Source organism: Ranitomeya imitator, chromosome 6 (genome assembly GCF_032444005.1).
Source record: "Ranitomeya imitator isolate aRanImi1 chromosome 6, aRanImi1.pri, whole genome shotgun sequence".
NCBI classification, from domain to species: Eukaryota; Metazoa; Chordata; class Amphibia; order Anura; family Dendrobatidae; genus Ranitomeya; species Ranitomeya imitator.
In genome coordinates this window covers 340,602,327-340,627,591 of record NC_091287.1, presented here as the reverse complement: position 1 = coordinate 340,627,591, position 25,265 = coordinate 340,602,327, and the positions used below count along the sequence as shown (strand labels likewise).

The 25,265-nt window shown below is 42.7% G+C and overlaps 1 protein-coding gene across 2 annotated transcripts in view; it reads right to left on the bottom strand.

The window, feature by feature from the left end:
* Positions 1–25,265, bottom strand: part of SCGN (secretagogin, EF-hand calcium binding protein) — a 125,813-nt gene that overhangs the window by 61,429 nt on the left and 39,119 nt on the right. For both annotated transcript variants that reach the window (XM_069730897.1, XM_069730899.1), the window contains 2 exons: positions 4,677–4,766; positions 4,342–4,398 (listed from right to left, as the gene is read on the bottom strand). In XM_069730897.1, coding sequence (XP_069586998.1) covers positions 4,342–4,398; positions 4,677–4,766 — 147 coding nt within the window. The remainder of the gene's footprint in view (positions 1–4,341; positions 4,399–4,676; positions 4,767–25,265) is intronic.

Sequence of the window (25,265 nt, the reverse complement as noted above, 5' to 3'; positions counted from 1 at the left end):
AACATACTACGTGGCTGGGCAACATACTACGTGGCTGGGCAACATACTACATGGCTGGGCAACATACTACGTGGCTGGGCAACATACTACGTGGCTGGGCAATATACTACGTGGCTGGGCAACATACTACGTGGCTGGGCAACATACTACGTGGCTGGGCAACATACTACGTGGCTGGGCAATATACTACGTGACTGGACAATATACTACGTGGCTGGGCAATATACTATGTGGCTGGGCAATATACTACGTGGCTGGGCAATATACTCTGTGGCTGGGCAATATACTCTGTGGCTGGGCAATATTCTATGTGGCTGGGCAATATACAATGTGGCTGGGCAATATACTACGTGGCTCTGTGCTGTATACTACGTCACTGAGCAATATACTATGTGGCTAGGCAATATTCTACGTGGCTGGGCAATATACGTGGCTGGGCAATATACTACGTGGCTGGGTAATATACTACGTGGCTGGGCAACATACTACGGTGCTGGGCAACATACTACGTGGCTGGGCAACATACTACGTGGCTGGGCAACATACTACATGGCTGGGCAACATACTACGTGGCTGGGCAATATACTACGTGGCTGGGTAATATACTACGTGGCTGGGCAACATACTACGGTGCTGGGCAACATACTACGTGGCTGGGCAACATACTACGTGGCTGGGCAACATACTACATGGCTGGGCAACATACTACATGGCTGGGCAACATACTACGTGGCTGGGCAGTATACTACGTGACTGGACAATATACTACGTGGCTGGGCAATATACTATGTGGCTGGGCAATATACTACGTGGCTGGGCAACATACTAGTGGCTGGGCAATATACTACGTGGACATGCATATTCTAGAATACCCGATGCGTTAGAATCGGGCCACCATCTAGTATATATATATATATATATATATATATACAGTACAGACCAAAAGTTTGGACACACCTTCTCATTTAAAGATTTTTCTATATTTTCATGACTATGAAAATTGTAAATTCACACTGAAGGCATTAAAACTATGAATTAACACATGTGGAATTATATACTTAACAAAAAAGTGTGAAACAACTGAAAATATGTCTTATTTTCTAAGTTCTCCAAAGTAGCCACCTTTTGCTTTGATGACTGCTTTGCACACTCTTGGCATTCTCTTGATGAGATTCAAGAGGTAGTCACTGGAAATGGTTTCCACTTCACAAGTGTGCCCTGTCAGGTTTAATAAGTGGGGTTTCTTGCCTTATAAATGGGGTTGGGACTATCAGTTGTGTTGAGCAGAAGTCTGGTGGATACACAGCTAATAGACCTTCTGAATAGACTGTTAGAATTTGTATTATGGCAAGAAAAAAGCAGCTAAGTAAAGAAAAACGAGTGGCCATCATTACTTTAAGAATTGAAGGTCAGTTAGTCAAAAAATTGGGAAAACTTTGAAAGTGTCCCCAAGTCCAGTTGCTAAAACCATCAAGCGCTACAAAGAACCTAGCTCACATGAGGACTGCCCAAGGGAAGGAAGACCAAGAGTCACCTCTGCTTCTGAGGATAAGTTTATCCGAGTCACCAGCCTCAGAAATCGCAGGTTAACAGCAGCTCAGATTAGAGACCAGGTCAATTCCACACAGAGTTCTAGCAGCAGACACATCTCTACAACAACTGTTAAGAGGAGACTTTGTGCAGCAGGCCTTCATGGTAAAATAGCTGCTAGGAAACCACTGTTAAGGACAGGCAACAAGCAGAAGAGACTTGTTTGGGCTAAAGAACACAGGGAATGGACAATAGACCAGTGGAAATCTGTGTTTTGGTCTGATGAGTCCAAATTTGAGATCTTTGGTTCCAACCACCGTGTCTTTGTGCAACGCAGAAAAAGTGAATGGATAAACTCTACATGCCTGGTTCCCACCGTGAAGCATGGAGGAGGAGGTGTGATGGTATAGGGGTGCTTTGCTGGTGACACTGTTGGGGAGTTATTCAAAATTGAAGGCATACTGAACCAGCATGGCTACCACAGCATCTTGCAGTGGCATGCTATTCCATCTGCTTTGCGTTTAGTTGGACCATTATTTATTTTTCAACAGGACAATGACCCCAAACACACCTCCAGGCTGTGTAAGGGCTATTTGAACAAGAAGGAGAGTGATGGGGTGCTACGCCAGATGACCTGATGGTTTGGGGTGTGCTGGACCGCAGAGTGAAGGCAAAAGAGCCAACTAGTGCTAAGCATCTCTGGGAACTCCTTCAAGATTGTTGGAAGATCATTACCGGTGACTACCTCTTGAAGCTCATCAAGAGAATGCCAAGAGTGTGCAAACAGTCATCAAAGCAAAAGGTGGCTACTTTGAAAAACCTAGAATATAAGACATAATTTCAGTTGTTTCACACTTTCTTGTTAAGTATATAATTCCACATGTGTTAATTCATAGTTTTGATGCCTTCAGTGTGAATGTACAATTGTCATAGTCATGAAAATACAGAAACATCTTTAAATGAGAAGGTGTGTCCAAACTTCTGGTCTGTACTGTATATATATATATATATATATATATATATATATATATATATATATATACACTCACACATGCATATATATGCATAAGGCATATGTAATAGTAAAATTAATTTTTAAAAAAGGCCCCTCAACAAAGAGTAAAAAAAAAAAAAGCATTACTATGGTGAAGACCAAAGAGCTGTCGAAGGACATCAGAAACAAAATTGTAGACCTTCACCAGGCTGGGAAGTCTGAATCTGCAATAAGTAAGCAGCTTGGTGTGATGAAATCAACTGTGGAAGCAATAATAAGAAAATGGAAGATATACAAGACCACTGATTATCTCCCTTGATCTGGGGCTCCACGCAAGATCCCACCCTGTGGGGTCAAAATGTTCACAAGAACAGTGAGCAAAAATCCAAGAACCACACGGGGGGGGGGGGGGGGGCTAGTGGATGACTTGCATAGAGCTCGGACCACCGTAACAAGGGCTACCATCAGTAACACACTGCGCCGCCAGGGACTCAGATCCTGCAGTGCAGACGTGTCCCCCTGCTTAAACCAGTACATGTCTGGGCCCATCTTAAGTATGCTAGAGAGCATTTGGATTATCCAGAAGAGCATTTGGGAGAACTGTTTGGTAGAAACAAAACTCGTTGTGTTTGGAGGAGACAGAATGCAGAGTTGCATCCAAAGAACACCATACCTGCTGTGAAGCATGGGGGTGGTAACATCTTGCTTTGGGGCTGTTTCTCTGCAAAGGGACCAGGAAGACTCATCTGTGTACATGAAAGTATGAATGGGGCCATGTATCGTGAGATTTTGAGTGCAAACCTCCTTCCATCAGCAAGGGCATTGAAGATGAAACGTGGATGGGTCTTTTAGCATGATAATGATCCCAAGCACACCAACAGGGCAACGATGGAGTGGCTTCATAAGAAGCACATGAAGGTCCTGGAGTGGCCTATCAAGTGTCCAGATCTCAACCCCATAGAAAACCTTTGGAGGGAGTTGAAAGTCCATGTTTCCCAGAGACAGGCCGAAAACATCACTGCTCTAGAGAAGATCTGCTTGGAGGAATGGTCCAAAATACCACCAACAGTGTGTGCCATCCTTGTGAAGACTTACTGAAAACGTTTGACCTCTGTCATTGCAAACAAAGGATATACTGTATAACAAAATATTGAGATGAACTTTTGATAATGACCAAATACTTATTTTCCACCATAATTTGCAAAATAAATCTTGCCAAAAAAAAAGTTGTGGTCTACCTATGATGTCAGTTACAGGCCTCTCTCATCTTTTTAAGTGGGAGAACTTGCCCAATTGGTGGATGACTAAATACTACACAATTTGCCCTCCAGGCTGTCATGCAAGATTTCTGGGGTGCATATGTTTTATTCATAGCTGTTTGTTTCCACTGTAATCCCTCGCAGAGCTAATCTGGGTCTGCTAGGATCAAGCACCACTGCTGTGATGGGCAGAGACCCATGGGAATGCTGATGCATCTGTTCTTCATATAGCACTCACTGACTGCTACATAGCTGGCTGAAGAGAAGACAGAAGTGGTAATAAACCCGTTCTATCTTTTCCCTAAATTTATGGCTGTGTATCATAGCCAGACACTAAACCTGCTTATGCTAGAGCACAAATTTTAACACCACAATGTAAATGTCGTGGGGTTAAAGCCCAGGATCAAGCACTGTAAATTTATGATGCTTGGCCTTTATTGGGTTAATGGTTAATGACTGATTACACTGGCATTGTCATAATCTATCATTATTGTTACTGAATAATTAAAGACATATGGTTAGAAAATAATGCAACAGTAATAGGCAAGAGATAAATACCCTGAGCTCCACAGCAGAAATAAATCCACTGCTATCTTCATCGTATTTCCGCCAAATCTGAAGAAAAAATATATGCTTTATAATATAGTGTTTTGCAAAATATAAATACGGTAAGTAATATTAGATTAATTCTTAATTATTAAATTAGCAAAGCCTTTCTTTTCTTGGACGAGTGTGGTCTAGAAATCAAAGACCCCTCCTTCTTTATATATTTTTTATTTTACATTCTGAACACCCCACTCCTTTAAATCTTACTTTACAATGATTTTCTTAGACTGTTAATAAATGTAGAAATTACATGCATTTACACACATTACCAAGTCAGTCATACCTACCCGCATAAATTCCACACTATTATCCAAAGGGGTTTCTCTACGGAAAAGTAACAGAAAATTTTCATCCTCTGGTAGAATCATGTTGGCAAGCTGGAGCAAAAAAAATAATATTAGTAGAAAGACTTCTGTAAAGCCATAAAAATCCCTATTTGTGTAATTTTACAATAACAAATATGCCTCTGTGTGAGTTTCAAATTCAGATTAAGGAAAAGTGAAAAGTGCCAAGCCAGAGTAAGGAAACTTACAGACCATGCAATGCTCCCTGGGAAATAAAATATGCAAATAGCCTCTTCAGAAAGGAAGAGGAGTTGAACTCTATCACAACTTATTGGATGTTGAAATCCTGAAAGTCAATTTCCTTAGGGTGACTTTGCACTCTTCATAAGGCCAGAGTCACATGACTGTAGATATGAATTGGCTCGATTATGCTAATGACACTCCGATCAAACTCTGATTTGAGTTTGCTCAGAGTGTCAGCGTAATGTGATGCGATTCTCTTGGATGAGTGAACTGTAGCACACTTTGAAGGCGCAGAGAGAAAACATAATTTCTCTGTCTTCTCCATTATGTGAGTCCACTGAATTCTGGCCTAAGGAAAAACATTCCCTTTTAGCCCCACAGTCAGAGTCTTCTCACCTAGCCAAATCATATCTTCTGCTTTGCACTCATGAGCGGCAAACATTCCTAAACAAGTCTCTGCAAATGCAATGTCTGTTTTGGCTTCTTACCTTAAAGAGATTTTTCCACAAACAAAAGTTAATTTTAATCATTAGATTTTGGAATCATAATAACTTCCACAATTGGATGTGTTTAATAAATAAAATGTTCCTGTGCTGAGATAATCTTATAAATGTGCCCCTGCTGTGTACTGTGTAATGGCTGTGTCTGACCGTACAGGAACATGGTCTGATCATACTACATCTCCTGACCGTAAGAGCACGCAAAAGAGAGTATACAGACAGGACAGCAGGGGATTGCAGCTGATTCTTTTTGTGAGGTAAAACATTTCCCTGCTGCTTTTAAACAATGTTTTACTTCAAAGAAAGAGTCAGCTGTGATTCCCTGCTGTAATATCTGTATACTTTATTTTGTTTCCTCCCCTGCCCAGGAGATGTAGTAGGATTAGATCATGTTTCTCCACGGTAAGGCACAGCCATTACACAGTACACAGCAGGGGCACATTGCATTTAAACGCATCCAATTGTGGAAATTCTCATTATTCCAAGATCTATTGATTAAAATAAACTTTTGTTTTTGGCAATACCCCTTTAACCCCTTTACCCCCAAGGGTGGTTTGCACGTTAATGAACAGGACAATTTTTACATTTCCGACCACTGTCCCTTTATGAGGTTATAACTCTGGAACGCTTCAATAAATCCCAGTGATTCTGACATTGTTTTCTCGTGAAATTTCTTTGATATCACCTGCGTTTATTTGTGAAAAAATGCAAATTTGGCAAAATATTGAAAATTTTGCAATTTTCCAACTTTGAAATCTCATGCCCTTAAATCACACAGATATGTCACACAAAATACTTAACATTTCCCACATGTCTACTTTACATCAGCACAATTTTGGAACCAACATTTTTTTTGTTAGGGAGTTATAAGGGTTAAAAGTTGATTTCTCATTTTTACAACATCATTTTTTTAGGGACCACATCACATTTGAAGTCACTTTGAGGGGTCTATACTATTCCGTCCATGGGAATTAAGTCCCAGATCACATGGACGGAATAGTATGTCCAATGCAAGAAAGGGGTTAATACTTGTGGCAAAGCCCATTAAAGCATCCATATTGACTTTTAGGATTGCTGCATCCAATAGTTGGTGCTAGAGCTCAAGTCCTCTTCTGCTCTAAAGAGGCTATTTGTATTAATACAAATTGAATAATATTGGAGTAGCACAGCCATTCTATAAATATTGTAGGTCTGATTATGATTTTTAATAGATGTGTCATGTTATATTGGATCAAGTCTAAGCATCCAAGGCAAAAATTAGCAGTGCCAGTCAGTATGTAAGATCACTAAATCTTATAGAATTCCCAAGCACCTTTCAATAACAACATACTACAAAAAGAAGCCATTTTGTAAAAAGCAATATAGACTACTTTTGAATACAAAGATAACGATGGAATTAATTGTTGGACGTGTTCATATAAGTCTCTGTTCACCTGTCCATTTTACTATTCCGTGTGGCTGTTCCAAAGAGAACAGACAAACGGAATTGGGATCCTGTGCATTCCTTTTTCGAACAGAAGGGGCTCCATTGATTTATTTGTTTGTTCATTATTTTTAGAACAAAAGAACATGTCTGCATTCAGGGACTTTTTTTCTATTCTAGAAAAATGACACCAAACTCAGACCAGACGGACCCTGTTTGAATCAGGAATTCACTGGATCCTTTTGTATATTTCGTTAGTCTGTTCTAAAAGGAACACAAAATTAGAATAATAAAACAGAGATGTGAACAGCATCTTACAACTTGTGGAATATTTGCTAATACATTTCACTTGTATTATTTCCTAAAATTAGACCCTCTTAAATACGTAATCTAGACAGATTTTGGGGACTGATTGTTATTATGTTGCTCCGAGTTAGATAGTCTTCAAACCTTCAAAAGCAAGCGTAAAGTCTGCTGAGGCATAAAAATGCTTCTCTGCACCTGAAGTTAATGTTGATCTTATGTCAAGATTTGGGCATGTTTGTCCCCAAGAGTATTTCAGATACTAAGTAAATGCAGCTACAGTTCAGCTGCTGGAAAAGGTCTGGTGGATAGGGGGCATGTGTGCTGTCTGTCTCGTGTCAAATCCACAGCTAAAGGTGTTCTGCATTAGTCAGTTTTTGGCAGCTTTATGAGGTTTTTTTTAACTTTAAGAATAGTTGATGAGCCAGAGGAAGCAGTAAAACATATGTTACAAGATAAAATATTCTTATTATGAGCAAAATCACATAAAAGTATTTGTTTATCTAAAATGTTGTCAATATCAGATAATCTGAAATAATATATCAACATTTAGATAATTGTCATGTGATCTAGCATGCAGCCATCACAAGAATGTTGTTAAACAATCTATAGTATATTGTTCTAGTAAATCAAAGAGATCATATGTGTATGTATACTGTATTTTTATATCCATATGTGCAGTTATAGTTTCTTCTTTTTGCTTTATTATTTTAAGGTAATATAATTAGAGTTTATTTAACAGAAGTATATACCACCTTTTAAAGGTGCTTCTCACAAAATTAAAATATCACCAAAAAGTTAATTTATTTCAGTTCATCAATACAAAAAGAGAAACTCATATGATCTATTTCAAGTGTTTATTTCTGTTAATGTTGATGATTATGGCTTACAGACAATGGAAACCCAAAAGTCATTTCAGTATATTAGAATATTTTATAACACCAGCTTGAAAAATTGTTTTAAAATACGAAATGTTGGCCTACTGAAATGTATGTTCAGTAAATGCACTCAGTACTTGGTTGGGCTTCCTTTTGCATCAATTAGATGGAGGTGATCAGCCTGTGGCACTGCTGAGGTGTTATGGAAGCCAAGGTTGCTTTGATAGCAGCCTTCAGCTCGTCTGCATAGTTGGGTCTGGTGTCCCTCATCTTCCTCTTGACTATACCCCATAGATTCTCTATGGGATTAAGGTCAGGCAAGTTTGCTGGCCAATCAAGCACAGTGATACTGTTGGTTTTAAACCAGGTATTGGTACTTTTGGCAGTGTGGACCGGTAGCAAGTCCTGCTGGAGAAATTTCCATTTCCAAAAAGCATGTCGGCAGAGGGAAGCATGACGTGCTCTAAAATTTCCTGGTAGACGGCTGCGCTGACTTTGGTCTTGATAAAATACAGTGGACCTACACCAGCAGATGACATGGCTCCCCAAACCATCACTGATTGTGGAAACTTCACACTAGACCTCAAGCAGCTTGGATTGTAGCCTCTCCACTCTTCCTCCAGACTCTTGGACCTTGATTTCCAAATGAAATGCAAATTTAGTTCCATCTGAAAACAACACCTTGGACCACAGAGCAACAGTCCAGTTTTTTCTGTCTTTGGCCCAGGTAAGCTGCTTCTGGCGTTGTCTATTTGTCATGAGTGGCTTGACACAAGTGACACTTTTAGCCCATGTCCTGGATACGTCTGTGTGCGGTGGCTCTTGAAGCAATGACTCCAGCAGCAATCCATTCCTTGTGAATCTCCCCCTACTTTTTTAATGGCCTTTTCTTAACAATCCTTTCAAGGTTGTGGTTATCCCGGTTGCTTGTTACCTTTTTCTATCACACATTTTCCTTCCAATCACCTTTTCACTAAAATGCTTGGAGACCTAGCAGTGACCTTTTGTGGCTCACCATCCTTTTGGAGTGTGTCAATGACTGCCTTCTGGATATCTGTCAAGTCAGCAGTCTTCCCCATGATTGTGGAGCCTACTGAAACAGACAAAGGGACCTTTTTAATTGCTTAGGAATCCTTTGCAGGTGTTTTTTGTTAAGTATTCTAATTTACTGAGATAATGACTTCTGGGTTTTCATTGCCTGTAAACCATAATCATCATAAACAGAAATAAACACTTGAAATAGATCACTCTGTTTGTAATGACTCTATATAATATGAGTTTCACTTTTTGTATTGAAGAACTGAAATAAATTAACTTTTGATGATATTCTAATTTTGTGAGAAGCACCTGTATACAGAGATTCTGTGTCATGCAGAGCTTCAATTTCCATGCTTAGCTCAAATCCAAAGAAAACAAATTTATTTGGCAATTCTTAAAGTTGTTAATGTTTCGGTCCTACATATGGACCTTCATCAGAACTGAAGAAGAACATTTACAAAAGGGCTCAACAAAGATGCTTCTTCGAACTTGTTTGATTTTTCAGACATGCAACATTATTCTTAGACCTCTGAAATTCATGGTCCTTCATTGGTCTAGTCAACAACCCAGGGGCTGTCAGCACCTGCTTTCTCAGCTCACTGGCCACCCTCTGAGATTCTAGTGATATGGTCTTTTGTGAAGAGAGAAAGGACATTTGCTTGGTATTAGCCAAAATTTATAGGTTAAGAAGTGAACAGGCATAGCATATGAGATATCCAACCCAACTTGGACTTTATTGCACTTCTATTAGTTGCAATAAGTGAATACTGGTTCATATTGCTCAGGTTATATGAATGCTACGCTTGTATATTTTGAATTAGATTGTAAGCTATGTTATGATTTGCAGATTTAATAAGATCACATATGAAGAATGACTTTTTAAAAGCATTATAAAATACACTCCTCAACATTGAAATTGTAATGCTAAGAATGAAAAATCATGGAACAGTGTAAATCACAGAATCTATAGTAATTTAAATAATAATCAAATGATGAAAAAAATGGAAACTAAATCTTCAAATAATCTCCACTTATTCAGATATATGCACACACTTACACGCCTTGGCTACTATCAAGGATGTTACTAAGGGTTGATGAATGTTCATCACTTAATGTACTTGAGCATGCAAATCTTCAATATCCGTTACTGGTAGCTCCCTTTTCAATTGTCGACCAATGACGTCCCATATGTGCTCGATGGTAGACAAGTCTGGCAGTGCTGCAGGCCTTGGTAGCACTTTTAGTCCACCCAGGCTGCCCACAGTAGCACAAGCAACATGCAGCCTGGCATTGTCATGTTGAAAAACAGCTCCAAGGACATTTTGGAGAAATTGCCGTACCACTGTTTCCACTAATAATCTAATCTATACTACAATGATATTTGGCATCACATAACAAACCCGTTATGCACATATCCAAATCCATCAGATTTTCTTGTGCTCCATGTCAGGCTTTGCAGATAGCCCAGGTACTCCCATAAGTTGCCTTCTCCTTGGCCTCCTCACTAGATACACATGTATATCTTGTTATTGCTCTAAGACTTGCTAGTAACTCTCTGAATTGTTTTCTGCACAGTTCCAGTCTTGCTACCTGTCAGTAGAGGACCTTGCCTGTTTGTCTGCAGTTTCCAGTATTGCTACCTGCCTGGCTGCAGTTTCCAGTATCACACAAACCTGACTATGGATTCCATAAGTTCTTCCTGGCTGTCTGCGACTTCCAGTTCTACAGTTACCTACCCGCCTGCAGTTTCCAATAGTGCTACCTATTTGCATGTGGTTTCCAGTATCACAACATGCTTGTGGTTTCTAGGATGTCTTCTTGGCTGTCCGCAACTTCCTTTGTATTACACATTCTTGTTACTCCAGAGTTTTGTCTGCTAGCTGTGTTTGTCTCTATGATGCCTCCTGCCTGCCTGCAGCTTCCAGTCCTTGATAGAGATGGGAGGACCCCTGGGTGTTTTGGGTCCGGTGGGTTTAGCCAAACAGTTAATAAAAATTTGGGGTACCAGAACAGTTCCCAAACCTGAACCCGGACCCCATTCACTTGAATGGGGGGTCTGAACATCCAGTGTTTGCCATGTGGTCATGTGCATGACAGCATGGCAAACACTGCTTCTGATAGACAGTACAATCACCGCCAGTCAGACAGCTGCGGTTCCCATGCTGTTAAATTACAGCGTGGGCCCACAGCTGTGATCGGAGGTAAAATGTTTACCTCTGGTCACTGGCGTCGGTAGATGTGACTACTGCTCCTATCAGCCTATGCCTGCTGCCGCTAGTAACAGGGAAATCAGGCAGTGGCTGATGGGAGTGTTCATCACCAAGTGCCTGCGTCCTAAATAAATAATTTTAAAAAAAATAACGGTGTGGGCTCTCCTGTATTTTTGATAACCAGCCAGTCAAAACTGACAGCTGGGGACTGCAACCCTCAGCTCTCAGCTTTAGCAAGGTTGGTTATCAAGAATAGAGGGGTCACCAAGCTGTTTTTTTAAATCATTTATATAAATAATTTAAAAAAACAGAGTGGGGTTACCCCCCATTTTTGACAACCAGAGACCAGAAGAGAGGCAAGTCTTTTCCCAAAACAGTCCCATAAGGAAGGGTCTTTACTAGCCTTCGCGGGCAGGGTCCTCATTCCTCCTGTACCAGTTATGACTTGTATTGTTTAAGATTATTGTACTTGTTTTCATTATGTATACCCCTCCTCACATGTAAAGCGCCATGGAACAAATGGCGCTATAACAATAAATAATAATAATAATAATAATAATAATACTAGCGATAAGCAAACCTGAACATTATAGTTCCACATCTGTACCGAACACATACTTCAAGGACATCAAGCATGAACTTCACCAGAAAGTCCGTGGTACTATTCGGGTTCAGCCCCCTGAACACCAGGTGTTTGTTGCACTGTCATGCGCATGACAGCGTGGCAAAAACAGCTTCTGATCGGTGGTAAAATCACCACCAGTCAGATAGCCGTGGTTCAATGCTGTCAAATTACAGTGTGAGCCGCAGCTGTGATCGGATGTATAAAGTTTACCTCTGGTCGCTGGTGTCAGCTGATGAGACTACTGCTTCCATCAGCCGACACCTGCTGTTGCTAATATCAGTAAAAGAAGGAGCTGATTAAAGGAGTATTCATCTGTGCTGTGAATATATTCTTTGAATAATGACGTGGGTTCCCCTGTACTTTTGATAACCAGCCAGGCAAAACTGACAGCTGGGACTGCAACCCTCAGCTGACAGGGTCAGCAAGGTTGGTTATCAAGATTAGAAGGGTCCCCATGCTGTTTTTTAAATTATTTAGATAAATAACTTTAAAAAAGTCTGTGGGGTCCCACCCATTTTTGACAACCAGCAAATCTAAAGGAGCTGTCTGCTTTTGCATTATTGGTTGTCAAAAAACGTTTTTTTTAATTATTTATTTAAATAAGCATCCCACCTGCTTGCTGTGGTCCCCTGGACGTTTCACGATTACTTGTGGTTTCCAGCATCCAGCCTGTTTGTCTGCATTCTCCTGGACTTTTACCATCTGTCTGCTGTTCCGAGCATCCTGCCTGCCTTTTATTGGCTTCCAGGATGTTATTAAGACTTTTAGTTTTCCTTCTATGTGTCCTCTTGCGGCTTCCAGGACATCTCCTGTCCACTTTTGGTTTCTAGGACTTTAGTAAGACTTTTAGTTTGCCTTCTGCTTGTCTACCTGCTTTCCTGTAGTGTCCTGGATGTGTCCCACTTGCCTGTGGTTTTCAGCATCCAGCATTCCTTCTGTCTAACAGTGATTTACACTCCATCAGCTGTCTGTGTTCCATTGTGCTCCACCTACCTGCTGCACTGACGCCCGTGTACCTGCCTGGACCTTTGGCTTAGAGGATTCGTCTCACCCAGTGAGCCCACATTGTGTAACAAAACACTAGAAGACATATAGTGTCTACGCAAACTATGAGAAGGCAATTGCATGAAATTGAGCTACGATCCAGACTTTGAGCCCTACGTGTTCCACTGATATCACACCACTGCTCTCAAAGGCGATCATGATGCAGAGGCTTTCAGAAAGAACCCAATTCAGAAATACATCATGGATTATTCCGTCACAGAAATTTCTACATAGCTTCTGTATATGAACATACCTCGATTATTTTGTAATGCATATAAAGATTTCATTTAACTGAAAAGACATTTAACTCTTTGAAGCCATTTGTCTTTCAATAGGCACCGGATGCGCAGTACCCGACAGCGGCCACTATACAGCTGTCAAAGCTATGCAGCTCCGTAACTGAGCAGTTCAGGTCGCCGCCGACACTGGGAACAGCCAATCGGTTTGGGTGCTGGGTGTCGCACTCCCACCGATTCTTAGGTCATCAATGTTAAAGTTATTTAACCCCTTTCTGACCTCGGAAGGGATAGTACGTCTGAGGTCAGATCCCCTGCCTTGATGCAGGCTCCAGTGGTGAGTCCGCATCAAAGCCAGGACATGTCAGCTGTTTTGAACAGCTGACATGTGCCTGAAATAGCAATGGGTGGAATCGCGATTAACCTGCCGCTATTAACTAGTTAAATGCCGCTGTCAAACGCTGACAGCGGCATTTAACTAGCGCTTCCGGCCATTGGGCCGAAAATGAGCGCATCACTAACCCACATCACATGATCATGGGTTAGCAATGCGTCGGCATAACAACCAGAGGTCTCCTTGAGACCTCTATGGTTGTTGATGCCGGACTGCGATGAGCGCCACCCTGTGGTCATTGCTCATAGCAATGCAGGAATTCAGCTACATAGGAGCGATCTGAGCTTCGCTCCTTTGTAGCTGGGCTGATCGAGTTGTGCCAGCTTATAGCCTCCCACATAGGCTATTTAAGCATGGCAAAAGTTAAAAAAAAAGTTTTAAAAAATATGAAATAAAATAAATATCAAAGTTTAAATCACCCCCCTTTCGCCCCATTCAAAATAAAACAATAAAAAAAATCAAACCAACACATATTTGGTATCACCGCGTTCAGAATTGCCCGACCTATCAATAAAAAAAAGGATTAACCTGATCGCTAAACGGCGTAGCGAGAAAAAAAATTTAAAACGCAAGAATTACTTTTTTTTTTTTGTCGCCGCAACATTGCATTAAAATGCAATAACAGGCGATTAAAAGAACGTATCCGCATCAAAATTTTATAATTAAAAACGTCAGCTCAGCATGCAAAAAATAAGCCCTTATCTGACCCCAGATCAGTACAAATGGAGACGCTACGGGTATCGGAAAATGGCGCAATTTTTTTCTTTTTTTCAGCAAAGTTTGGAATTTTTTTTCACCACTTAGATAAAAAAAAACCTACACATGATTAGTGTCTTTGAGCTCGTAATGACCTGGAGAATTATAATGGTAGGTCAGTTTTAGCATTTAGTGAACCTAGCAAAAAAGCCAAATAAAAAACAAGTGTGGGATTGCACTTTTTTTTGCAATTTTACCGCACTTGGAATTTTTTTCTCGTTTTCTAGTACATGACATGCTAAAACCAATGATGTCGTTCAAAAGTACAGCTCATCCCGCAAAAAATAAGCCCTTTACAAAGATTGTAAATACACAAATAAGTACCAACATAAATAAAACTTGCATCCAGAGACTAGAAAAAAATCATATAGTGTATTGACCATATTCCCATAACTCTCAAAATTACTAAAGTGACTGCAATACACATTGGATAGAACACTGGAGGTTAGATGTGAAGACCATAGTATCCTACATTGATGTAATGAATGTAATAAATATATCTTACATGCAATGGTGCCACTTCCCCTACTCGTGTTTCGGCGACGCGCCTTTCCCCTGATGAAGGCGCACCGTCGAAACACACCATTATTAACTGTATAATGGCGACCACAAAAGAAAGTCTGATTTGCCATTTAATTTCGCTCTCCTCTGATGTGATCACACATTAGAAAAGAGAGAAATAGCATCCCCGATCCCCCCGCTACCTCCCGGTGTCCCTGGGTCCTCCTGCTTCCCCCCATGGCCGCCATCATCTTCTTTCCGTAAGAAAATGGCGGTTGCACTGCGCAGTGCACCCGCCGAGATCTGCCGGCTGGCACCTGGCAAAAAAAGGAGATTTTTCCTGTTGGTTCATTTTGATCACTGTGATAAACCCTATCACAGTAATCAAAAGAAAAAATAGTAAAAATAGTAAATCAACCCCCCCTTTTATCATCCCCTTAGCTAGGGAAAAATAATAAAATTAAGTATTTATTTCCATTTTCCCATTAGGGTTAGAGTTGGGCTAAAGTGAGTTGAGCTAAAGTTAGGGTTAGGGCTAAAGTTAGAGTTAGGGTTGGGGCTAAAGTTAGGGTTAGGGTTGGGGCTAAAGTTAGGGTTAGGGTTGGGGCTAAAGTAAAGGTTAGGGCTAAAGTTAGAGTTAGGGTTGGGGCTAAAGTTAGGGTTAGGGTTGGGGCTAAAGTAAAGGTTAGGGTTGGGGCTAAAGTAAAGGTTAGGGCTAGGGTTGGGGATAAAGTTAGGGTTGGGGCTAAAGTAAAGGTTAGGGCTAGGGTTGGGGCTAAAGTTAGGGTTAAGGTTGGGGCTAGAGTTGGGGTTAGGGTTTGGATAACGTTTATGGTTGGGATTAGGGATAGGGTTGAGATTAGGGCTAGGGCTGGGATTAGGGTTCGGGGTGTGTCAGGGTTAGGTTTGTGGTTCGGGTTATGGGTAGGGTTGGTATTAATGTTAGGGGTGTGTTGGGTTTAGGGTTGGAGTTAGAATTGGTGGTTTCCACTCTCTAGGCACATCAGGGGCTCTCCACATGCGAAATAGCATCCAATCTCAATTACAGCCAATTCTGCCATGAAAAAGTCAAATGGTGCTCCTTCCCTTCTGAGCTCTGCCGTGCGCTCAAACAGTGGTTTACCCCACATATTGGGTATCGGCGTCCTCAAGACAAATTGGACAACAACTCTTGGGGTCCAATTTTTCCTGTTACCCTTGTGAAAATAAAAAATTGGGGGCTAAAATTCATTTGTATGGAAAAAAAATATTTTTTATTTTCACGGCTCTGCGTTACAAGCTTTAGTGAAACACTTGGGGGTTCAAAGTTCTCACAACACATCTAGATAAGTTCCTTGGGGGTCTAGTTTCTTAAATAGGGTCACTTGGGGGTTTCTACTGTTTAGGCACATCAGGAGCTCGGCAAATGCAACATGACACCGGCAGACATTCCATCAAAGTCTGAATTCCAAAACGGCGCTCCTTCCCTTCCAAGCTCTGCCATGCACCCAACCAGTGTCCCCCCCCCCCCACATATAGGGCATCAGCGTACTCAGGACATATTGCACAACAATGTTTGGGGTCCAATTTCTCTGGATACCCTTGGGAAAATAAAAAATTGCTGGCTTAGATATCATTTTTCCGCATTTTCACAGCTCTACATTATAAACAATTGTGGGTTCAAAGTGCTCACCACACATCTAGATAAGTTCCTTGTGTGATCTAGTTTCCAAAACGGGGTCACTTTTGGGGGTTTCCCCAGTTTAGGCACATCAGGGGATCTCCAAACGCGACATGGCGTCTGAACTCAATACCAGCCAATTCAACATTGAAAAAGTGAAGCGGCGCTTCTTCAATTCAGAGCTCTGACATGCGCCCAAACAGTGGTTTACCCCCACATATGGGGTATCAGCGTATTCAGGACAAATTGAACAACAACTTTGGGGTCTAATTTCTCCTGTTACCCTTGGGAAAATAAAACTTTTGGGGCAAAAACATAATTTTTGTGGAAAAAATGATTTTTTTAATTTTCATGGCTCTACATTATAAACTTCTGAGAAGCATTTGGGGGTTCAAAGTGCTCACCATACATCTATATAAGTTCCTTGGGGCATCTAGTTTACAAAATGGTGTCAATTGTTGGGGATTTCAACTGTTCAGGCACATTAGGGTGTGTTCTGCCCATCTTAATGTGCAGAGAGTTAATTATCATGTTATTCAAGTTGTGGCCACTGGAGGTCATCAGCTGCCTACTTTTCATGTTGTTTACCAACCTTTCCCTCCTAAGAGCAATGTCTTATGGGTTAGTTCCGCCCACATTCTTCTTGTGAAGACAAGCTTCAGTAGCCATTTTTCCTCAGATCTGCAGAGAGGCACACGTGCTCCTGTCTCGCTTACTTTCTTACCCCTGTCCTAACGGATCTCGGTATGTTTATAAAGGTTTAATGCATCTTATGTTTGTGTTAGTATTTAAGCCTTATGCAGCTCCTATAGTCAGATATAGTTAGGCAGTTGTGCTTTGCAGCTTGCAGTTAGGTTAATGTGTACTCTGCATTTAGATAGATGCATTCTTGTTTAGAATAGGGCAGTGCTGTTAGAATTACTGTGTAATGCACTCTGTATAATTCTTCCTGTTATGTCCCAGTTATTTATGTGATTGCACCCTGTATGTGCATATACTGAAATGCTGTTATTCTTTACAGTTTTTCACCAGTCATCCACTATGATCAGTCATCCACTATGATTATTCACTGAACATCCACTTTGTACATCAACATCATTCACTATTCGATCATCTACTATGAATACTGTCCACCATTGTTGTTCAACGTTATAGTTTTGGTTATCATCACCCTAATAAATAAGACTTAAGCATCAACACAGTCTGTTTACTGGGATGTGGATGAAGGTTTAGCCGTATGTTGGAATCCACACAGCATCCTACGTGGAGGAAGACAGAACAGTGAAAAACGAAACCGCCAGTCGCAGGCGGTGATTGTAAAGTAAGAACAGATTAGCTGCCTTCAGTGAAACTGATAGCCGGTCGCAGGCTGTAGTTGTTCAGACTGTACGGAACCGCTAACACCCACACTGCGCCGCATTCGGGTATCACAGCAGCCACCATACAGCCGCGGGACTATACTGCAGCCCGCCAAGAGAAGCTACATCATTCCCGCCACGCGGAAGCTCACCGCACCTAGACTCAGTTTCCCGCCAAAACACTCAGCAGTATGCAGCTAAGAGCACAATGTCTCGAAACAGCACATCCTCACTCAAGACGAGGTCACGAGCAAGCTCTAACAGGTCATCATTAGCAGAGCTGGCTGCTGTCGCTCGTGCTGAAGCTGAAGCAGCCAAAGCGAGGTCCTCCTTTGCCGAGAAAGAAATGCATCTAAAGCTGAGACAAGCAGAGCATGAGGCAGAAAAGGTACGTTTGCAGGCAGAACAAACTGCACGCCTGCAAGCCGAAACCGCACGTTTGCGGGCAGAGCGTGAAGCAGAAAATGCACGTTTGCAGGCTGAAACCGCACGTTTGCGGGCAGAGCAAGAAGCAGAAGGTGCGCGCCTGCAAGTGTCTCTAGAAAGACTTATGGTAGACAAAGAGGCAGCAGCTGCAATAGCTAAGGCAGAGTACTTGGAAGCCATGAAGGATCCTGATTATGAGAGACGCAGCAACGTTCTTGGAACAGATCTAGAGCAGCAAGATCCAGCTCAGCGCGTCGCAGAGTACGCTCATCGACACTCCAGCATGGACAACACCCTTGACAGACTACAACGATCAGCCTACGCCGATTATCATCGATCCAACCCCGAACTTCACTACTACAAACAAGAAGACGTCCAACACAGAGGAGTCGACCACAGCTACCGTTCCACTGAGAAGAATGTACAGCTCCCACCTCACCTTAAAGAGACATCTTCTTCACCAGAAATGTACTATGCAGACTGTCCGAAGCCAAGAGCGTCTCACAGGTATGGTGACGCACCACACACTAGACATGGCTATAACATACCGGCTCGTACCAACACTGATCAAGCCACCATAGACTTGGCAAAGTTCTTTGCCTGCCGAGAACTGGTAACAAAAGGACTTGTAAAGTTCACTGACAAAGCCGAAAACTACAGGTCGTGGCGAGCTTCGTTCCAGAACGCCATTCAGGGACTGGACCTTTCTAGTAGTGAGGAGTTAGATCTCCTGGTAAAGTGGCTTGGAACTGAATCGGTCGAGCATGCTAAAAGACTAAGAGACATTAACATAGAATACCCACACATAGGTTTACGTAAAGTGTGGGAAAGACTTGACGAATGCTATGGGTCCGTAGAAGTAATAGAGAATGCTTTATTCAAAAGAATTGATGATTTCCCTAAGATAGGGCCCAAGGGTTATCAAAGACTTAGAGAATTGAATGATTTATTGATAGTGTTACAGGTCGCCCAGAAGGAAGGTCACTTGGCTGGATAGGCATTCTTAGACACTGCTAGGGGTGTCAATCCAATAGTACAAAAACTTCCTTACAATCTTCAAGAAAGGTGGATTATACATGGTTCACGGTATAAACAAATTCATAACGTACCATTCCCTCCTTTTACTGTATTTGTTGAGTTTGTCACCCAGCAAGCCAAGATCAGAAATGACCCTAGTTTTGATTTCACTCTGTCATGTTCCACTACCCCTGGTGTCAAACCCAGTAAGACACCCTTGGCATAAAACTGATATTGATTCCACAGGTCCTCCACACAAGACAACTAAGCCCCCTATAGAAGAGAGCAAACCTCAGGATGTCAGTAAGCAGTGTCCTCTACACAGGAAACCACATCCTCTACTAAAGTGCAGAGCCTTCAGGGAGAAGATTTTAGAGGATCGCAAAGGTTTCCTCAAGGAAAACAACATCTGCTTCAAATGCTGTGCTACGACCTCTCACTTCGCCAGGAACTGTGGAGCTAGCGTGAAATGTGCAGAATGCAGCAGCACGGATCACAATACAGCCTTGCATCCTGGACCACCTCCAGGAGTGTTGTCACAAGCAGAAGAGCACGATGAGAAACAGAAGAACACCGACGAAGACACCCCTGCGGTCACCTCTCAATGTACGGAGATCTGTAAGGGACTCAAGGGAGGAAGATCCTGCTCAAAAATCTGCCTTGTCCGAGTCTATCCAACAGGCCACAGAGACAAAGCGCTCAAGATATATGCAATCCAAGATTACCAAAGTAATAGGTCTTTAGCCAGGTCCATCTTCCTTGACAACTTCAGCATTGTAGGCCCCGGTTCTCCCTACTCCCTTAGGACATGTTCAGGTACTGTCGAGACGGCGGGGAGGAAAGCAACCGGATACAAAGGTGGAGTCCATGGATGGCCAGACCTGTCTGTCACTACCGACCATCCTGGAGTGCAACCAGATTCCTGACAACAGGTCTGAGATACCTTCACCAGAGGTGGCAACGTATCACCCCCACCTGAAGCGTATAGCCCACCTGATACCTAAGTTGGAACCAGAAGCGCCAATAGCTTTACTTCTGGGAAGAGATATACTACGAGTCCACAAGACTAGAGAATATATCAACGGCTCACTGAATGCTCCATACGCGCAGAGGCAAGACCTTGGATGGGTCATTGTAGGAGATGTCTGTCTAGGAGGAGCACACAATCCGGTCTCAGTCAACAGTATGCTTACCAGCACACTAGAAAATGGACGTCCATCTCTCTTCCAGCCGTGTCACAATAATCTGCTGGTAAAGGAACTACCGAGCAGCACTCCCCTACCTTGCCCTTTCTCAGTTCCTATCAACGAAGGCCACGCCTGTGAAGGTGAACAAGACCACATAGGATGTACAGTCTTCCACAGGACGAAGGAAGACAACAAGGTAGCGATGTCTATAGAAGACAAGATATTCCTGGACATCATGGACGAACAAATAGTCAAGGATACGGCGAATAGTTGGGTCGCACCTCTACCATTTCGACCTCAGAGGAGACGCCTACCCAACAACAAGGAATTGGTCTACAGCAGATTCATCTCCCTAACACACAAGCTTCAGAAGTCACCTGAGACGAAGGAACATTTCTTTACCTTCATGGGAAAGATATTCCAGAACAACCACGCAGAGATTGCACCTGCACTTCGACACGGAGAGGAGTGTTGGTACCTGCCCATCTTCGGAGTGTACCATCCTAAGAAGCCAGGTCAAATTAGAGTGGTATTCGACTCAAGTGCCAAATGCGAAGACGTGTCATTGAATGATGTCTTACTGTCGGGCCCAGACCTCAACAACAGACTTCTGGAAGTATTATTCTGTTTCCGTAGAGATTCAGTGGCATTTATGGCCGACATACAACAGATGTTCCACTGTTTTCTCGTCAAAGAGGAACACAGAAACTACCTGAGGTTCTTCTGGTACCGTGACAACGACCCGGACGAAGACATCGCAGAGTAACGGATGCGGGTACACATCTTTGGGAACAGTCCTTCCCCAGCGGTCGCAATCTACGGCCTCCGACATTCTGCCAAAAAGGGTGAAGAAGAGTATGGCTCGGACGTCAGGTCCTTTGTGGAAAAGGATTTTTACGTGGATGACTGTTTGAAGTCCACACCGACAAGTGAGGCCGCAATCAGTCTACTAAAGAGGACTCGTGACATGCTCGCTCAGTCTAACCTAAGGTTACACAAGATTTCTTCCAACAGCCGAGAGTTGATGGAAGCCTTTCCCTCTGAAGACTATTCCAACGATCTAAAGGATTTAGACCTCAGCATCGACCCCCTTCCTATGCAGCGGAGCCTTGGATTGCTGTGGGACCTGAAGACAGATACCTTCACCTTTCAGATCAGCAAGGATGAGAAACCCTTCACGCGCAGAGGAGTTCTTTCCTTCGTGAATAGTTTATACGACCCCTTGGGGTTCGTAGCTCCAGTAACCATCCAAGGAAAGCTGATGCTCAGGGACTTCACCCAAGACACTACTGATTGGGATGATCCACTTCCAGCGGGAAAGGCTGACCTGTGGGCAGAGTGGAGGAAGTCTCTTAAAGCCCTGACCAACCTTCGTGTGAAACGACCGTATGCTCCTGTGCCATCCACAGAGGTCAAAACGCAAACACTTTGTATTTTCTGTGATGCATCAGTCAAAGCGATTGCAGCAGTAGCGTACCTCAAATCCACAGACGTAAGCGGACAATGCCATATCGGGTTCGTTATGAGCCGGACGAAATTGGCGCCACTTCGTGAACACACGATACCCAGACTGGAACTCTGTGCTGCTGTCCTCGCAGTTGAGTTGGCCGAGCTGGTCTCGGATGCGATGGGCCTGAAGATCGGGGATGCAGAGTTCTACACCGATAGCAAGGTGGTACTGGGGTACATCTGTAACGAGACACGACGCTTCTACGTCTACGTCAGCAACCGGGTACTTCGGGTAAGAAGATCCACCGACCCTAATCAGTGGCACTACGTACCTACTCATCACAATCCTGCGGACCACGCGACTAGATCCGTTGCACCCAGTCATCTGAAGGACACTTCATGGTTCACAGGTCCCACCTCTTTGTACCGTTCGATGTCCCACATCAGCAGGCCTGAAACTTTCGAACTAGTGGGTCCAGACACAGACAAAGAGATCCGACCTCAAGTGTCTGCTCTACATACAGAGATTTCAAGCTGCCACCTCGAATCTCACCGGTTCAGCAGGTTCTCCACATGGAAGTCACTTGTTCGAGCTATAGCTTGTCTATTTCATGTAACCCAGTCCTACAAGTCAGCACTACCTGATAGCCAGAGACGTTGTAAAGGTTGGCATCACTGCAGGCTTGCGTTTACTGCTCCCGACCTGGAAAGAGCCAAGGGTATAATACTTCGTGCCGTACAAAGAGAAACCTATGGTAGAGAAATAGACAACCTCAACAAGGGACAACCCATTCCTGAGGTCAGTGGGCTGAGGAAGCTCGATCCGATTGTCGATCAAGAAGGGCTGCTTAGAGTCGGTGGTCGTCTTCAAGAAGCTGAGGTAGAAGTTTCAGAGAAGCACCCGGTGATAATTCCTGGACGTCATCACGTAACAACCCTGCTGATTCAACACCATCATGTCTTGGTGAGACACCAAGGCCGTTTGTTCACTGAAGGAAACCTAAGGGCAGCTGGACTATGGATAGTTGGAGCTAAGAGAAGAGTGAGCAAACTCATCTTCGACTGTGTTACGTGTCGCAAACTCCGGGGCACATTCCAAAATCCGAAGATGGCCAATCTTCCACCCGACAGACTCAGTTCTGAACCTCCCTTCACCAACGTTGGACTAGATGTATTCGGTCCTTGGTCTGTGGCTACACGACGGACTAGAAAAATACTTACGGAAGCAAAGTGTTGGGCGGTTCTATTCACGTGTCTGTCCATCAGAGCCGTTCATATCGAAGTAATCGAATCGATGGACACATCAAGTTTTATAAACGCACTTCGACGCTTCATCGCAATCAGAGGACCTGTGAAGCATATTCGTTCTGACCGAGGTACGAATTTCGTCGGAGCGGCAAGAGAACTCCAAATCCCTTCCAATCTGGACATCGATAATGTGGAAAGGTATCTAGGTGAGCAAGGATGTACCTGGACCTTCAATCCACCACACTCTTCGCACATGGGAGGTGCGTGGGAAAGGATGATAGGGATAGCACGCAGAATATTAGACTCTATCTTCTTGCAAGCTAACACCAGACTTACACAAGAGAGTTTATCCACGTTCTTGGCAGAGGTCTCAGCCATCATGAATGCCAGGCCACTGACAGCACTTTCTAGTTATTCTGGAGATCCATCCATCCTTACTCCTGCAATGTTACTCACACAGAAAACCTGTGTCCCGAAAGCTCCACTCGGAGAATTCAATGACAAAGACCTCTACAGACGACAATGGAGGCAGGTACAAAGCGTGTCCAACGTCTTCTGGAATAGATGGAGGAAACAGTATCTTTCCACTCTGCAAGGCAGGACAAAGTGGCAGAAAGACCGCCCAAACATTCAATCTGGCGATGTTGTACTCGTCAAAGACAGTCAGTCACATCGGAACGAGTGGCCACTCGGCCTAGTCATTAAGACCCTGCCCAGTAAAGATGGGAAAGTGCGGAAAGTAGAGGTCAGAGTGTGCAAGCTTGGAGAAAACAAACTGTTCCTCAGACCCGTTACCGAGCTTGTATTATTATTTTCCCCAAAAGAACCTAATTGTGGCATCTGTTGACAACAAGCGGGGAGTGTTCTGCCCATCTTAATGTGCAGAGAGTTAATTATCATGTTATTCAAGTTGTGGCCACTGGAGGTCATCAGTTGCCTACTTTTCATGTTGTTTACCAACCTTTCCCTCCTAAGAGCAATGTCTTATGGGTTAGTTCCGCCCACATTCTTCTTGTGATTCTTATGATTATTCACTGAACATCCACTTTGTACATCAACATCATTCACTATTCGATCATCTACTATGAATACTGTCCACCATTGTTGTTATGTACGTTATAGTTTTGGTTATCATCACCCTAATAAATAAGACTTAAGCATCAACACAGTCTGTTTACTGGGATGTGGATGAAGGTTTAGCCGTATGTTGGAATCCACACAGCATCCTACGTGGAGGAAGACAGAACAGGGTGTTTCCAAACGCGACATGGCGTCTGATCTTAATTCCAGCCAATTCTGCATTGAAATAGTCAAACCATGCTCCTTCCCTTCCGAGCTCTGCCGTGCGCCCAAACAGTGGTTTACCCCCACATATGGGGTATCAGCGTATTCAGGAGAAATTGCACAACAAAGTTTCATTTTCTCTTTTTACATTTGTGAAAATAAAAAAACTGTTAATTCGAACTGTTAAACTGTTAAGTTAATTTTTTCCTTCCAAATTGCTTCAGTTCCTGTGAAGCACATAAATGGATAATTAACTTCTTGAATGTGGTTTTGAGCACCTTGAGGGGCGCAGTTTTTCGAATGGTGTCACTTTTGGGTATATTCTGTCATGTACACCCCTCAAAGTGACTTCAAATGTGATGCAGTCCCTAAAAAAAAAGGTTTTGTAAATTTTGTTGTAAAAATGAGAAGCCCTTATAACTTCCTGACAAAAAAAAATTTGTTTCCAAAATTGTGCTGACGTAAAGTAGACATGTGGGAAATGTTATTTATTAACTATTTTGTGTGACATATCTCTGATTTAAGGGCATAAAAATTAAAAGTTTGAAAATTGAAATTTTTTTGCCATATTTCAGTTTTTTTCATAAAAGAAAACGCATGTCATATCTAAGAAACTACTAACCACCAACACGAAGTACAATATGTCACGGAAAAACAATCTCAGAATCAGCGGGATCAATTAAAGCTTTCCAGAGTTATAACCTCATAAAGTGACAGTGGCCAGAATTGTAAAAATTGGCCTGGTCATTAAGCTGCAAATTGGCCCTGTCAGTAAGGGGTTAAACATGTTTCACATAGGTGAACTTAATTAT